Raw genomic sequence first — 18,025 nt, forward strand, 5'->3', positions numbered from 1 at the left:
GTGCAGCGTTAGAATTTGCTTACAGAGTGACGCATGTTTTGCGATTAATGGGCTAGCACACGATCAGACCGTTAAAACATCAACAATCCTTCATTAAAACAAATATCTTAGCTAACATTTTTACTCGTCATTTTTATACCTTCTAGATAGTAAAGTGCATAGTTTCGGTATCGTCCCAAACCTTTATAAATCCATTATTGCACTTATACACAATGCCAAATTAGTCTATTTGCACGTTGTTTCAATAACAGTGGAAATTCGCGTTTTACGTTACCAGTAAAGCTAATTGTTTAGGTCGTAAATAAGATAAGTGTTTTTGACAACACCAGGGACTCTCGAAAGCGAACTCTACGAACATATCAACTTCCAGTGTTTACGTGTTTCAGTGCATCTTGAGATCATCGAGCATCATGTCGAGTGCGTTCATTGTGCTAGAACGATTGTTCATCCAAAATCAGCCATCATCGTTTCAATCGTTTAACTACATATATCTAGCCACAGTATCTGATTTGTTATCGTATTTTAATGTTCTCTACCCGTTGTCCTCATACGCCAGGTGAAGATCCGATCATGTCCGACCAACAGCAATACAACTACATGACGAGCGATGAAAACAAGCAGTTTGACGATACGAACCTCACCAACATGAGTATTGATCCGTTGAAAGATGACAAATACCTGGAGAAAATCATTTCCCGCGCAGAGAACTACACCGTATCGGCCATGGATCGGTCGCACACGCCCAATCCACTTGACATTACCGTGACTGATAATGTCAACATCACTCGCAAACCGATCCACGTTGGGTAAGTAAGGGGGTGGGAGCGATGAAATTAACGAACAACCGAAACGGTCCCAAATCCTACAAACACTTATTCTCTGGAGCACAATTAATGAACACATTCGGTGAAGCTCATAGCTGCTGGTTGAAACTATTTTGGTCAAGGGATTATACAGCTTGGCTTCATTTTTATGATCCCAACTTAAAAGGCGGATCAAACTTCAAACCAAACAAAACTCGTAAAAAATACTAAATTTGAAACGATCATCGATTAGTCCATTGCTTGAGTTGCCAAAGCTGTTAACTGCTGAGCTTGCTCGGGGAGATGGGTTGGCTTTCATTGGTTCATTATTATTGTATATGGAATTTTATTTTATTTTGCTATGTGCGCATTCCAGGGTGCTTTCTGGTACATTCGATATTTTTAAACAAAATTCCAAACGATTTTACCATTATACGTGTAACGAATCATACATGAACAGGATTATCATTTCCATACCATTTTATATACAGAGGTTTTAACTCAAAATCATAAACTTTCAAGGTATACATAGCACTATCGATGTAGTTGACAAATACTGGTTTTTTATTTAGTTCTTTTCTTATGAAGTACCATGCGGCTCCATCAAATCATTTTAATGCAACTAAAGATCTGAAAAAGAACAGGAATTTGGCAGTGATAGTTTTTATTTAATATTACTTTAAACACAACAAAATAAACGGGTTTAGCAACTTAGGAAGATTTTGTCATGTTGTGCTGTATCATTATAGGTTTTTTGCCTCTAACATCTAACAGGCGGTTTGGTTTGGAGTGCAAATTAAACTCTTCTTAGCTTATAAATATAGAAAAATATAATAATTCAATTTAATTGAGACTAACCTATTGCCAAACCTGTTAGATAGGTCAAATGGTACAAAACATGGGTGGTTCTTACTGTGTTTACACTACAGGCCATATTGTTTTGTATCGTAGCACATGAATAATTAGCACACTCACCATCTCATATCTTAATAATCATATTAAGACAATCTCACAATCTCATATCTCATTATCTTAAAGTAAAAAGCACCAAAAAACGTGCTCGTAACTTTAGCATAATTATCTTATTTAAAAAAATCATATTAGAAAGTATGTTATTTGGGATAGTGAAAACATGTTTTTAATTTTAAATCCATATTTCTCTTTTTCTCTTTTTTTCCTAAACCCATTTATGATCGTGCATCCCGTTTCATATGTTTGTGTTATTTTATAACGGTTTTGCCTTGAACAAAAATACCTTTTCTCTTCATTACCCTATATTATTTACAACATCTTTCCCATCAAATTATCATTCTATTTTGGCAATGTTATGTTTCCTTCGCTTTCGTGTTTAACCATTTGGTTGCAATACTGCCCCATGGAAATAAAATCATATGAAACATCTTCTTTACAAATGGTGTTAAATACAATCATCCCGGTTCCCGAAACTCTGTCCCTATCCACAACTATCCACAACGATGGGCCATAAAACCACACATCCAAAATTTGATCCGTAGGTCACATAGCAACGATGCACTGTCGTTGACAATCGATCGATTGGCCAACATTTATTGTGGTGATCAGATAAAGTTTGTCCCGATGTGTAGGGAAAGGTATACAAAATTTGTTTTGCTTTTTATTTTACTTTTTTTTCTTGTTTGGTTGTTAATGATCGACTGCAACTAACACAGAATAATAATCCGCCCGGTTTGCGTTTGTTATGTGTGAGACCTTCTTTTTTTTTACTTTCTGTAACGTTTTTCTTTATTAAGTTGGATAAATAATCTATATATTCGAATATAAAATGCATGTATATTAGAAAAAATGCTTGTTTCCTTTTTTGTTTGTAATCATTGCTTCCTTAGCCGCCAATTTTAATGACAAATGTTCTATCGATGATCAAAGAGAAATAGTTAATGTATCTAAATGATATGAAATGTAAGAACTCTTCAATAACGGAGTAATTGTTTTTACAATCAAGCGTTATTTTTTAAGTTATTGTTTATAACTAATATTCACGTGATCTAGTGCAAGGGGCATTTGGTGAATATATGAAAAATAATAAATCCTATATTCAACATATTCCCGGTTCTAGTTATCAACCTTTATTAACATTTTTTTCCATTGAACTAAAGACGACTAAATTTGTCTTAAAATCAGCAAAATCGAGTTCAACTCTGTTGTTGGTGGCGGTTAAAATAAATTCATAGTTGGCACTTTATAAAACATCCCTTCCAATCACATTTGGTAGTACTTATCATGTCCATATTTGTAGTAGAATTATAGAAAAGAGTGTAACATTTGCCAGTGCTCTTGCGACATGTATCGCAACGATGTTATGATGATATATTAATACGTTCTTCTTATTTATTTTTCATAAATCTTTGGCTTGTTAATTTTGCAGATTTATGGTATCGTTTTTGGTTGATGCACGTGGCGGCGCAATGCGTGGCTGTCGCCACAGTGGTGTGCGTGTGATCGTACCACCCCGATCAGCCGCACAACCTACAAGAATTACCTGTCGCTACGTGAAGCCTCAACGTATTACCAACGGTCCTCCATTGATGGAAGGAGAGGCCCTGGTAAGCCGTATTCTCGAGTTGGCTCCAGTAGGTGCCAAGTTCCTTGGGTGAGTAGTATGCCATACCGGATATACCGGATAAATATACCAAAACGCGGATTTATGAAGCAAATCGGCTGATCGTTCGTACTTTCTTGTCTTTCATGTTACAGGCCCGTTATTCTTGAGGTTCCACATTTTGCTTCACTGCGCGATAAGGAACGTGAAATCATTATCCTTCGATCTGACAATGGAGAAACTTGGCGTGAACATACCCTATACGATAGTGAAGAAGCTATCCATGAAGTGTTGAACGAGACGTTCAAGGGTGATACGTTAAACTTGCTTGAAGATTTGCATACAAATAGGATTACGCGCATCGTCACCAATGACTTTCCGCACTACTTTGCGATCGTTTCGCGCATCCGTCAGGAGGTTCATGCTATCGGACCGGAGGGTGGCACTGTGTCTGCAACGGCTGTCCCACAAGTACAGGCGATTTTCCCGCAGAACGCGTTGACCAAAAAAATTCGCGTTGGACTGCAGGCTCAGCCGATTGACATGAACACGACGGCCAATTTGCTCGGCCGTAGCGTAGCCGTCTCGCCGGTTGTCACAGTGGAACCACGACGCCGTAAGTTCCACAAGGCAATTACGCTCAGTATGCCGGCACCGAAGGCTTACAACTCAGGCATGATCAACCAGTACTCGGGCAATGCGCCTACGCTGCGTCTGCTCTGCTCGATCACGGGAGGCCAGAACAAAGCCGTCTGGGAAGACGTCACTGGTTCTACGCCCCTAACGTTCGTCAACGATTGTGTTTCGTTCACTACGACAGTGTCAGCCCGTTTCTGGCTGATGGACTGCCGCAACATTGGCGAGGCAACGAAGATGGCCACTGAGCTGTACTCCCAAATGGCGCACGTACCGTTCATGGTGAAGTTTGTCGTGTTTGCCAAACGTGTCGATCAAAGCGAGGCAAAACTAAGCGTATTCTGTATGACAGACGACAAAGAAGACAAAACACTGGAGCACCAGGAGCACTTTACCGAGATTGCAAAGTCTCGGGATATCGAAGTATGCGAAGGGCGCACTGTCTATCTGGAGTTTGCCGGTAATATTGTGCCAGTGATGAAATCGGGAGAACAGCTTTCCCTGCAGTTCAACGCGTTCAAAGAAAACCGGCTCACCTTCACGGTCAAGATCAAGAACAACCTGGACGATTTACTTGGACGTATTTCTTTCATGAACGAACCGAAAGTGGCCAAGGGTGAGCCGATTCAGACCCCGCTGTGCACTCTCAACTTTACCCTTCCCTCCGAGAAGTTTGGTCTTGGTGGGGACGACCTGGAGACAACTTCCGAATTCGATCAGAGCTCCACCGAGGTGCTGAACAGCGAACAGCAAGCCGTCGTCGCAGCCGCCAATCGCGGTAAAACGCTCAACTTCACCTTCCAAAATGGTGACGGTGGGAGCGAAATACACAAGGCAGACATAAAAATCACCGATATTTGCAACCTGCTCGGATCGGATTGGCCTCTGCTAGCTGATGAGCTTGCAATTACACCGTCCGACGTCGAATTGATACGGGCGGAGTACCCGAACGACGAGCCACAGCAAGCAATAGTAATGCTGCGGCTATGGTTACGTCAAGCCGGCAGGGATGCAACTGGAAATGTGCTTGAGCAGGCCCTCATTAAAATCAACCGGCCTGACATTGTGAACAAATCGATTACGAATTTGGAGCCTGTAACGGACGAATACGAGCGACGAGTTGCACAGCGGCAAATCGGTTCGATGAATGGGCTTGACGAAATTGACCCGGCAAGAGTTAACGGAATGCCAGTCGCTAGCAGCTCGATGCACGGTAAGTGAATAATAGCGAATGCACAACGCATCTGCAATTATATGATCGACTCCTTTACAGAATCAGAACATGAACCGACCGAAGAAAAGCAAGAACACGAAGCAGTAGAAAAGGACAAACAATTACCGACGGACAACAATTCGCCGACGGGTTCGGTGTCTCCAGATACTACCGAAGCGTTCCAGCAGATTCGTCGTGAGAGCGAAATTCTCGGAATAGCAGCGATCAAAAAGGAGGACCTTTCCACGCCCCCACCCAGTCCGGCCGATTTCAGTACCCAAGTCAGCCAGAACAGCAGCAAGGCAAGCGCGGATGAGGGACGAAACGATGGTAAGTACCGCGATATCCTCTGCCGTTGAGTGCTTCTCCCTCAATTGTTTCTATTGTTTAAATATATTGCATCGACTTTTAACTTCCACCTCAAGTTGAATCCTTTCCCGTCTTTGAAACTGGTCTCATGCTCCTTAGCTTTACTTTCGATATTCATAACTAAGAATTTTGCGGAGTTTTTTTACCGTTTTTCGATGATATGTGTTGTGGTTTTAAACATTCGTTTTTCTTAACTTAGTTTATTTTTATTTGGATTGCCTGGATTTTCTCATTTTTTAAATTTATTGTTGTTTTGGTGTTGCAGTTTTGTGTTTTGTTTTTGTTTTACAGAATTTGTTCGGTTTGTTTTGTAAAAGATACCATAATCTTCTATCTTTTTTCTGCAGTAACAGTTTTCTGACTGTTTTAACACTTTGGTTAATAATAGTGGATTTAATTATTATTGTTTTTATTATAATTACTTTTATTTTCTTGTCATTTTTCAAACCAGTTGTCATATTATAAATTAATTTTTGACATTTATTAACTAGTTAATCTTTCTCTAAACTATAGAATTTTTGTATAGAAATGAAAGTTTGGGAAATTGTTAGTGACATTTTCATTATCCCATGCTCTAGGTAGAATATTACGTATGATCAAATAATCGTTGATCAATGAAAATCAAGATGTTTTCTTTTACTCACTGTACATTTTATCGAAGAAATTCATTATAATGATGATATTGCATCTGTCTGAGAATCCTATACTGTAAGTAGTTACATTGCGCTACGTAGATAGTAAAATATGGGACAATTTCCTAAATGCGAAATCCCGCGTGTTGGTTAAATTAGTTTATTATAGCGCTGTTGCCAAAGGAGGAATATTCCGGGAAATTAATTTTATTTCCACCATCCTCGATGAAAAAACAATATCGTGATAAAAAGTTTGTGTTTGTGGTTTATTTTATGTATATTTGTGTTGTTCATATCTTGTTAGTGTACTTGTCATGTTTCCATTTTCGTGTATGTAGTATTGCTTTTGTTCGGTTTATGTTTTGTTTTGTGAAAGTCTTCAGAATTCATTCTTATGTTTCATGATGTGTCATTCCGATCTGTACAAAACAGTGATACGATGTGTTTGTGAGCGATTTGAAATTTACTCTACATTTCACGTATCGTGATGTTAATCTAATTGTTTACCTTAGATCAACATGCGTTGATATTCGGAAGTTTTGTTGCGAAAATCAGTTAGGCTTGGAAAATAAGATACATTGTTGATTATGCATACTTACGAGAGTATTGTAAAAAACAACTTCATCTGATACTTCATAAAACATCTGCCCCAAACACCCTGCTCGATTGCTCGATCTTTTGTGCACTTTCACAACCCGTCAAATATGCAAACAACCGCACAAACCAGTGTGTAGCATCGGTATTACCATTTTTACCTCCTGGTTCTATCTCCTATCCGTGCTCTCTTCTATGCGTCAAGTTATTTCCTACCCAAAGAAAAAAAAATCGAATCCGTCATTCCTCTTTCTGTGAATGTTTCGTTTTGCGACATGTCCTTGTCATTTCCCGTCTCATGCCCTTAACAACTTCATTTAAGAATTCACAACATCCGACAGCTAATCATGAATCCGCTCTACGTGTTGTGTCATATTTTTGATAAATCTTTTGCGCCACTGCTTTTCAAAATGAGTTGTTCGAAATTCGGAAAACTCCCAACCAAATTGTACTTGCTTACAAATCATGAAATGAAACACGAACAACCATCTGAACACAACGCTCAACAAACGATCATCCCTTCCAACTCCTTCACTCTTGATCAGCAGTAGCCGAGGATGTGCAAGAAATCATTCAGCAAGCCATCAAAGATCATGACACGCATGACGAAGACGAGGAGGAAGACGCTCCGGTGGCGGTGGGTGCGGTTGGCAGCGATTCGGCTATCAGTGATCGCGAGGAAGATTCCGAAGGATTCGAGCTGGACCTCGAGACGGACAAGAGCGGCAAAGTGAAGACGATCAAGAAACACTCAAAAGTGAACATAAAAATTAACAAAACTGTCGCACAACGTCCGACTGTGGGAGACATCGAATGGGAAGCGCCCGGATCGGAATGCCCGCGGCAGCCACAAATAGAGATTTCGTCAGTAAACTTGGAGGACGTTTCGAACGATCGGCGGTACAGCTTGGATCACATTGATCCGATTGCTGAAGGACTGACTACGGGCGTTAACGCGCGTGCTTACGAGAAGTCTCTCTCCACACCGGGCGAAACTGAACAGAAAAAGTCCGAACAGATCGTTATCATCTCGTCCGATAACAACATCTCGGAGGTGCCGGCCGACTACTCGGGTGACATTGACGAGTTCATTTTCGTGCAAACGTCGCCGGAAAACTTTGCCAAGATGGAGAAAGAGCAAGCCGCTGGTGGCGTTGTGACGGATGAGGACGACAACAGCAATTTAGTGATCATTACAGAGGAGCACTATGACTATGAACTTACGAGCGATGACGATCGACGCTCGTCCAGTGTGCTGGAGGATCCTTCTCCGCCCGAGGAGAAAGATCTCGAAGGATACACAGTTGCGCCGTCTTCGGATTCCAGGCCAGAAGCTCAAAAGCGCTTTATTGTCGGTGGTAGCAGTAGTTCGGAAAGCGACGAAGAAGCCCACCAGCGACAGCACCATCATCAGTCCGGATCGACATCGCTTGGAAGGCGCACGATGCGAACTAAAGCCGTTCCTACGGGTCTGACCATTACCGAGGACGAAACGGTCGTGCTGAAAGGCGATCAGACAAACCAGACCAGTACCACCAGTCCCGCGATAACCGTCTGTCAGCCGACACCGCCACCGGTGCAGCCACCCTCTAGTAGTACCAGCAACAACTTCTCCATCCACACAGGACCGGGATCATCGAGCGGGTCAGACGTCGCCCTGCACGAAACGGCGGGCGAGCTGAGCGATGACGATGAAACAGGTAAATGGCGCTCCCAGCTCAATCCCACTCTTCTCTCTAGTCCCTGGCTGTTCATTAGTTCTAGTCCTGGTTTAACTACTACCACCACCTGTCACTTCCCATCCTCCCATCCTACCCATCCTGTTCTTTTGTATCACATTTCTACCCTGTAACAATCCAAGAACGTTACACACCAACGAACCTATCTTCATTGTTTCCATCCTCCATTCCATTCCTACCACCCACATTCAGTTTCGAAGCCTCTACTATTTATTTGTACACCTACTCATTAGCGCTCATCCGTTTCCGTTTCTTAACTTGTCTCAAGCGCGTTATATGGTGTTGTAAAGATGTATGTGCTAGCGCTTCCCGTAAATGGATCATGTTTTGGCAAGTTCCTTAACGTTGGACGGGAGATTTCGAAATTATTTCCCCGTTGTATCACAACGGCCCTATTTGAGTAAACTTGAGAAAGTATAATCGCTAATCACACATACACTTCACTTTATCATACCTTCGATAAGACACTATTACCACAAATTGCTTGCTAACCCTCCCAAGCAGGGGCTAGTAAAGGATGCATTTTTTAGCCAGGACGCTTATCCGAAGCGTCTCATGGGCATTGCAAACCAAATTTGCTTGAATTGAAAGCTTTCTGTAGTAGTAGCATTAGATTTTATTTATTTACCTGTTTTGTTTACGTATCACTTGACGTCTGTTCCCCCCCGCTGCTAGGTTGTTACGTGAAACGTGTTAGTCTATGTATGATTTAACAATCACTTCATCAATAATTCAGGGTTGTTGTACATCGTGTTGAATGGCACAGGAATTCAATAATTGCTAACCCCTCAACATACTTTTCAAACATTAAGATCGCTTTTTGGTGATGGTTGAATTAGGTGAACAACGCAAACTCTAATACTGGAAATCCCCAGTCCCTGTCTAGAAAAACACAAAAACACAAACTTTGAAGTAGGATTAAAACTGATAGTTTAAAGGTTTGATGTATCCTTCATGTCAGGAAAATCATCGATTGCTCAAAATTATGCATCAGACCCTGTCGAGGTGTACCTTTCTTTTTTATTCCCTTTTCCATTGTTTCTTATCTGCTGCTGCTTCATCGGAAAAAAACGTGCTCAAAATCTCTATCTTCCAAATTGTTTTATCCTCAATTTTCCCATCCCAAGGTAAAGTCAGCAGCAATGCCGCGGTGGCCAATAGTGGTCAAACCGGTACGGTTGAACAGAAAGCGGAGACTTGTTTAGCAGAGGAATCGCAACCTTCTTTCCCTGTTAGCACCTCGGGTGTGGCGGTGATCGTAACCCAAGTATCCAACGATCTGATCGAAGACGAAGAGCCTCCGCAGGTAGCGGAGGAGGACAATGATGATGTGTTGATCGATTTTGGTGGAGGAGACAAACCGAATGATTCTGGCGTCGATAACACTGACGATAATCGTGCCACTGGTACTGGTGGTGGCTCTGTACTTGTTCAAGCAGGATCGGACCTAGCAGAAGACAGTACAGAAATTAGTATGTAGCGATCTTACTACCTATAATAGTCCTTCTTTGCTACTGTGTCCGACGCTTTCTACTGTCACTATCTGCAGCTCCTTGTGTACTTTACGATGTTTAGCACTTCTTCAATGTCGACTTTTATCCCTCTATTTCTATCCAACTGTCTTTTGACCTCTCTCTCTCTCTCTCTTAAACAGTTCGATAGCTTTTTGTTGTTTTTGTTTATATTATTTTACTACGATGTATGAGTTACTGTTTATATATTGTTTTATAATTTATTTCGTTTATTTCGGTTGAAACTTTTGTTTCGATTTTCATTGTTTACGTCTTGTTTGTTACTCCCAAAAATTACCAAAGCGTTTATGCAAACTGTTTCTTTACCTTTCTTTTTCTCCCTAACTAAAACTCTTTCCTGTGTAAACTAATAACATGCAGTTCTGAAACTAAATTGTTAATTGCTAGTAGTACCAGTTTATTAATCAACATCAAGCTTGTTTAGCGAAACATGAACACTAATGCTAAGCGTTATACATGTTTTTCTTTGCACAACTGAAAACATGCATGCATGGTATTTGATGTTTTAATGATTTTGGCAAGTAACATTACCTCAAAAAATACTGTAGACTAATTTTATTGATTCGAGACGATTGGTGATTTGAGAATTTCAAATTCGTTTAATGACATTGTATGTTTCTGTAGATAATTAAGGTAACGAACAGTAGCTAACAATGTGTAGAATATTATTCACACTTACAGGAAAAGTAACGCATGATATAAAACTGAAACTATGCATGCGTTTGAAACGACAACTCACAACAACAAAAAGTATTTTACAAAACAAATCCTTTTTTTCTATACGATACATTTGATACTGATCGTTGGTGCTGCAAAATGATACTATTTCTACTAAAGCAACTTTCTATTTCCATGATTGGTGTAAGCCGACGTGATGGGTGTAGTGTTTCTTAACATTTGTTTCCCTTACAACATTTCAGAAAACTATCTTGTTCAGAACAATGATCAGATGACAGGAATGGAGCCAACCGAACCGCCAATGGAGTCCGCAACTCCGCTGAACGATGGTTCCACTCGAACCGAAACAAATACTATCGTTGACGAATCGGATGATGGGTATGTTTGAAAAGAACAGCACAACGATTATGAAAAAGCGCCTTATGACAATTGTTTCATTGTTCCCCACAGAACTGTTCGTACTACGATTATCACTACAACGACTACGCTGAGTACGACCGGCGACGATATACCGGAGGATTTGGAAGAACAGCTACTAAAACAGCTGCGCGATCAGCAGCTGTTGCAGGAAACCCAGCAGCTGCAGCAGAACCAGCCACAGTCAAACGCACAGGAAGGCAATCAGGTGGTCACAATAACTACAACTACTGCGGAGGAGGATCCGGACACGGGTGTAGAAACGACGTCCACCTCGACCACACGAACCACAACGACGACTAAAACGATCACGCTGACTCCGGACGGAGATTTCCCCGAGGATGAATTGCTGCAAAAGATCACAACGACCACGACGCACACCTCCCAGCAGAATATACCCGAAATGGTAAAGGAAACCACCGTCACCGTAACGGAAATGGTGGACGGCCGGACGCTAGATGGTGCTGCCAAAGCACTCAACAACATAGTCGACGACTTTATGAACCACGAGCGGAAAAACTAAAATGTGCGATTTGATAGTTTTAAACGTTATTATGAAGCACCATCACGAAGAATTGTCGTGCAGCCAAGTCATGTTTCGACACCCAGGTTGAAGGCACAACATCCGTAGGGTACGATGAAATGCGAAATGAACCTTTCTATATTGCACTCACGAGGAGGTCTTTGCGCACAAGCTACAAACTGTTGTAATCTACGAAGGTAGAGGTAAAGGTTTTTTTATTTACTTGTGCCTATAAAGTATCTCGCACACCCTAGCAGCCAGGAGTGGTGCTCTTTTGAGTTCACCCGAAGGACGGGCTTTTTTCTAGTGCCTGTATAAGTTTTTTTTATTACAAGCGTGTGATCGCAATGACAACGAAAAGCTTACAACAAAGATGCGTGTGCATGTTGATGCTCTCGCTTAGCAGCGATCGATGCAGATGCAGCAAATGTGTTTGTCCCTGGACCATTCAACTCTTTCTACAAGAAATAGGAGTTGTAAAATCGCAATCATATACAAAACTGGTCCCCGGTACTACTTATCTTTGCGTCATACGGCATTAGCTAATGTAGTGTGTGTGTGTGTGTGTGTGTGCAGTTTTTTTTTCTTTATAAAAAATCACTTCGCACATAATATGAGCCCGATCATCATCGTGATGCTAGATGGCAGCGAAGGTGTGAAGACAAAATCAGAACTAAAAATCCATGGAATTAAGCTTAACGTACAAATTGTCATGCAAAACATCATTGAGATCCCGAACTATAAAGATTCACTATATTTAATGAAATCGTCGCAAAACAACAAAACATGAAAATACAAAACTCTAGTTAGTCGTGCACACGTAGATGCAGAGCAAAACAGCAAAATTCTTCGAGCCGTATATTCATATACATATTTATCTTAGATGTAAGGAATACCAGTTACAGCACGTAATGCAAACGAAATCAGTAGCTTTACGGCTATGGATGTAAGAAAATGACACATCAAACTGTTTTCTGAGTCACAGTTTCACTGACCATAGATGCAAGCATGAAACGCAAACAACAACGCTTGGGCATTGATGAGCATAAAAGTAAGCAAAAATTCGCATAATTGGAACCATTAGACAGCATTACAAATCGTAGCACAATATTAATTGATGCCGAAATTTAGGGTCCCAATACATAGGCAAATCGAAAAGCTTCTCATAAAAAAGCAAAATCAAACTATTTATCGATTGATGGTAGCAAATCGTACAAAAAAAAAAACAATAATATTCTCGCTTTGCTTATCATACCCAACTAAGCCAGGTCAAATGAGTGCAGACAGCCGATTTTGAAGATATTTGTATTTGTTTATCCTATTTGTTTTGGGAATAATAATTCGTGCTCTGTTCAGACGTATCAATTGTTACGCTACCGCCCTTCTAATCCCATTTTTTACCAGTGATTTCAAATTGAAGGCAACCGCCGGGGCAATCAAATAGTTTTGCTTTTATTTGTAAAGATTTATTGTGTAAGATTACTGTTTTGTTGTATTGATTTATGTATAATTTTATTGCTTTGTGAAAATCAAACACTATTTTGCTTGACGTACTAATGTTATTCAATTTGTATCATCAACATCAGCATAAACTTTAAATGGCAGCTCAAGTTGCGGAAACCGATTGATTGTGAGTGATGCGTTAGTTTTAATCGAATGAAGCTATTTATTAATTCGCTGCGATATATATTACACAAACTCATTGCTTTGTGAAAAGTATGAAAGTATGTTGGCCAATTGCAATGAAAGCAGCGAAGAAAAAAGTGAACTGTTCAGCAGAAAAAGATTTGACAAAGCGTGTGTAATTTTTAAAACAAGTAGAACGATGAAATCCAAAACATAAAGAACAAATGAAACGATCAAGTTTATTGAGAAAAAAATGGGAGAATCAAAACAAAGGATTAATGAAATGAAAGTACGATACTATATTTTTTAAATTGTGTATAGAGTTTATTTACAAACAATTGCAGACAAATGCGCAAACAAAGGCAAATGAGAAATAAGCTTAATGAAATAAAACACTGCACTTGATTGATCGTGCGATCAAACTACATGTGTGCTAAATAGCCGACAAACCGTATCTGTTTTGCATTACACACATAAATGCACCCGAGTGAACGCGCGTCAAAAACGTACATATAATCGATTGGTTGCTGTACGTTATGATGCTAAAGGATGCTCCCAAAATCCTAGCTGCATTAGAAAATATCATTTGAAAAGGAAAACCTTGTGACCTAAACACGAACTCATGATTACGAAATATATTCAATCAATCACCTGACTTGAAATTCTTTTACTTTGCCGTAGTATTATTGGTTGTGATGGTGGTTGCGTTTCAATACACATTCTACTAATTGAACTAATGGTAGCAAGAAAACTATATTTTTCAGGAAGCTGCCGCAACTAATATTCCGATGAATGTTACCGTAACTATTCTAATTTAAATATTTGAACGGTGCCTTAAGTTCTGCCTTTTTTTAAATTTCAGCGTTCTTTAAACATATTTAATCAATCCAATTTATACCCCAATTCAAAATCGATTAATCTGCGAGCTAAACGGTTGAACGGTTTTTTGTACTAAATTTTAAATGCGAATCATATACAAACCTTGGGCGCCCCGCATCCCAAAAACGGATTTCGTGAGCTCGCCAACGCTCCAAATCGGTGCGATTTTCCCTCGCTGGCGATTGTTTTTGTAAGTCGTTGTGCGGGTTTTTGAGTATTAAGATGGCTGCCAAAAATTTGGTGCTGTTGTACGATTGTGTTGGACGGCAAAATTAAATGGCCAAAAAATAAGTACATTCCAGAACCTCCCCCCCCCCCCTTGATTGATCCTACATTTCATGTGTGTGTGTGCCATGCTCATACATGTTCCGGTATGTGGTATTCGGTTTAGGCCTCCAAATTAATTATTTGATGTAATTCTGACTGACTTTAACAGTTTCAAAACTTTTTGAAATGGTTTTTTACTTTCGATCAATAGGGAAATTATTTAGCATTTGACAACCCAAGCGCCACAGATTAAACGTAAACGACTGGAAACTCGATTATCCATAGAAAAAAACGAAAGCTCCAAAGCTTCATTGCTTTGCTCAATAGATGGCGTATTACAACTCACCATTATATTGCTGTCCTTTTCTTGCAATGTGTTTCGACAAGCTTCATCTAATCATGACTTATATATCCTTCTAACTTTCCGAGCAAAAAACTATATGAATGGTCATATATGTGGTCAGATACAGCAATTATCCGCAATACGCGATGATCGATATACGCGAGTTCGCTGTACGCGATTCCTCATAATGTGACAGCTCAATATGTTTTTTCGAAATATATTTATATTTTGAAATATTTTACGCTCTTTTTTAATTTTTAATGTTCAAAAAACCATGTTGCATCAAAATTGTGGAAAAGATTCGGAATTTAAATATTTAATTCAAAATTCTTTTTCGGTATTTTTCGACCCCTGAACCGGTACTATAAACTCTTTTTGCATTGGAATACACTATACGTGAAAACCCGAGATACGCTATTGCACTTCCCAAATAGCCAGCTCGTACTTTATAGCTGATTTAGGGCTGTTTAACGAAAAATCGCTCCGATGTCGTACTTTGTGGCTGATTAAGAGATAGACGGTACTTTGCGGAACTATGGAGCTTTTTAACAGGCACATGGCACTCTTTGAAACTTTGCGGCTGATTAGCACTATGTGTAGGGTTCATGATGGAACTTGAAGGCTTGTTAAGAAAGGGTACTGAACTTGGAGGAACTTTATAGCTTTTTAATGCATGTCATCGGTACTAGGTGGCTCTTGTCAAAGTGTCAAAGACTGACGCCGGCAAAAATCTCATTGCTGCTGCACAAGTTAGATTCGTTAATTGAAGAATGAATATTGATTGAAGTGATTGTGAATTATCAGTAAATTGTGTAAATTTGTTTGTAATTCATCAATACAAAGAAATTAAAAATATACACATGTGTTTAAACGAAAAAAATCTTGTTGTTTATTTCATCGATGACGCTTGCTTGAAAATAAAACACAAAGAAAAATAATCCCTGGCATTGTGGCATAAGGAAGCTGCTTAGGCGCTGTTTGAAAGACCACATAGAACTTTGATGCTGTTTATCTACTGCAAAAGGCGAATTAGAGCAGCGATCTTTAGCGTGCCAAAATGAGCTGCTTAAGCAATTCTGGCTATTTGGGTTGGTCCCGTACGATAGCGTATATCGGATAATGACTGTATATGGGTATCAACACTATCAAAGATTTTGCAAATTTTGCTCCTGCACAAATGGTTCACATTTGAGTTTAGTATTTAAACAATCGTATCGCCGTTCTAGTTCTAGCAAAGCAAAACTTCAATGCGAAACCATATAACAGAACAGTGGGAAGTTCTCATAGTGAGGAAAGCGCTCCACTGGTTGAGTACAACCCACCAACAGAGAGCGCCACCAGCTTTTTTGATATTTTTAGAATGCTTCAGTCGTTTACCGCCTGCTAAACAAAGTATTTCTATATTCCTTTAGGCCCGTGTCTGTGCTCCATCGCATGCAATTTTATCGCACGTGCTGTCAAACGCTTTTTCGTATAATATTGCGATTATTTGGATGATTTTAATAATATAACGAATATGAAAAATTAAGTTGAGATTGTTCCTACAAAACACCACACATTTAGTTTGACAGATAAAATCCCCAAGCGCCACAGATTAAGCTTAAACGACTGGAAAATTGAATATCCATAGAAAAAAAATGAAAGCTCCACAGCTTCGTTGGTTTGATCAATAGATGGCGTATTACAACTCATCATTTTATTGCTATCCTTTTCTTGCAATGTGCTTCGACAAGTTTCATCTTATCATGACCTATATAGCCTTCTGACTTTCCGAGCAAAAATCTATATGAATGGTCGTGTGGTCAGATACGTGGGTATCAACACCAACGACCATTACTCAAATCTCACTTGCTTCAGTACTGGTGGTTTCCGTTGGAGTTTAGTATTTAAACAAGCGTATCGCCGTTCTAGTTCTAGCGATGCATAACTTCAATGCGGAACCATACAACAGTACAGAGGAAATGAGAAAGCTCTCCTCCAAGCGATAAAGCTCAACTGGTTGGGGTATCCCACCAACAGATAGCGCCATCACCTTTTTTGCTATTTTTAGAATGCTCGAGTCGTTTGCCGTCTGCTAAACGAAGTCTTTCTATATTCCGTTTAGGTAGCGAACTTGAGTCGTTTAGAAGCCGTTTAGTGGTCGTTTAGTGGATTTGTGGCACTTGGGTCGGATGCGGCGTCCGACGAAATCAAATTTTTTTGATTCCGTCGTACGACGAAATCGCACGTCCGACGTTATCTGTCAAATCTCATATAAAATTTTGACAGGCCTTCCGATTAAATCGCATCTGATGGAGCACAGACACCCCAAGTGCCACAAATCCACTAAACGACCACTAAACGGCTTCTAAACGACTCAAGTTCTCTACCTAAACGGAATATAGAAAGACTTCGTTTAGCAGACGGCAAACGACTCATGCATTCTAAAAATAGCGAAAAAGCTGGTGGCGCTCTCTGTTGGTGGGATACCCCAACCAGTTGAGCTTCATCGCTTGCAGGAGAGCTTTCTCATTTCCTCTGTACTTGTTGTGGAGACGGACAGCGTCGCGCAACATTGTGGCTCTGGGTTGTTCGCAGAGTGCGACAGCCCTGGACGTCACCCGAGCTGTCCGTCGAGGGCGACCATGTGACGGAGCGAAAGGGCCGCGCCATCGCGGCTAGGGCACCACGGCCGTTCACCCGGGGCATTCGGTTCTCGGGTGATCAACGAGTGCGGTAACCGTTACGCGGCTGCGCCGAGGTTTTTACGTTTCAACAAGTATTTAATGTGTTAGGAATAAAGTTTGCATGTTTTGTTTGTAACCTTTTAATTGTGCTTAGTTCAGTGGTTTATTCAAATAAGTGAACGGACATCCGAACACAACAGTGGCGACGAGAAAAAAAAAGTAGTATAGAGATACATACACATAGACACATAGAACTACAGTGCAGTGCAGTGAAATTCGGACGCCTTGGTGAATTGAAGTGAAAATTAAGCGCAAACGGCGAAGGATGAACAGCCCCGAAAACTCCGCTGCGGATGAGCAGCGTCGAGCATCCCAACATTGGCCAACCGATTTCGGCGCCAGCACCTCGCAGCAGCATCATCCGCCTCCTGGACAAAATGGAACTGGACCGCCATCGCAGAATGTTGCCCCTGCGCCATCATTTTTATTCCCGGGGGCAATGCCATCTAGTAATGAAGCAAACACGGTAGTCC

General features: G+C 40.5%; 1 protein-coding gene across 12 annotated transcripts in view; it reads left to right on the forward strand.

Moving 5' to 3' along the window:
- Positions 1-13,992, forward strand: part of LOC1279352 (ankyrin-3) — a 51,670-nt gene extending 37,678 nt beyond the window's left edge. For 4 of the 12 annotated variants that reach the window (XM_061653785.1, XM_061653789.1, XM_061653784.1 and 1 more), the window contains 9 exons: positions 557-806; positions 2,318-2,413; positions 3,205-3,429; positions 3,534-5,227; positions 5,288-5,557; positions 7,368-8,522; positions 9,689-10,033; positions 11,014-11,149; positions 11,222-13,992. In XM_061653785.1, the coding sequence (XP_061509769.1) occupies positions 557-806; positions 2,318-2,413; positions 3,205-3,429; positions 3,534-5,227; positions 5,288-5,557; positions 7,368-8,522; positions 9,689-10,033; positions 11,014-11,149; positions 11,222-11,711 (4,661 nt within the window). In that variant the 3' untranslated portion in view covers positions 11,712-13,992. Of the gene's footprint in view, positions 1-556; positions 807-2,317; positions 2,414-3,204; positions 3,430-3,533; positions 5,228-5,287; positions 5,558-7,367; positions 8,523-9,688; positions 10,034-11,013; positions 11,150-11,221 lie in introns of those variants that run through there. The other 8 variants (XM_061653787.1, XM_061653790.1, XM_061653786.1 and 5 more) reach the window with 7 other exon arrangements.
- The last annotated feature ends 4,033 nt before the right edge of the window (positions 13,993-18,025 follow it).

The sequence above is a fragment of the Anopheles gambiae genome, chromosome 3 (genome assembly GCF_943734735.2).
Source record: "Anopheles gambiae chromosome 3, idAnoGambNW_F1_1, whole genome shotgun sequence".
Taxonomy (NCBI): Eukaryota; Metazoa; Arthropoda; class Insecta; order Diptera; family Culicidae; genus Anopheles; species Anopheles gambiae.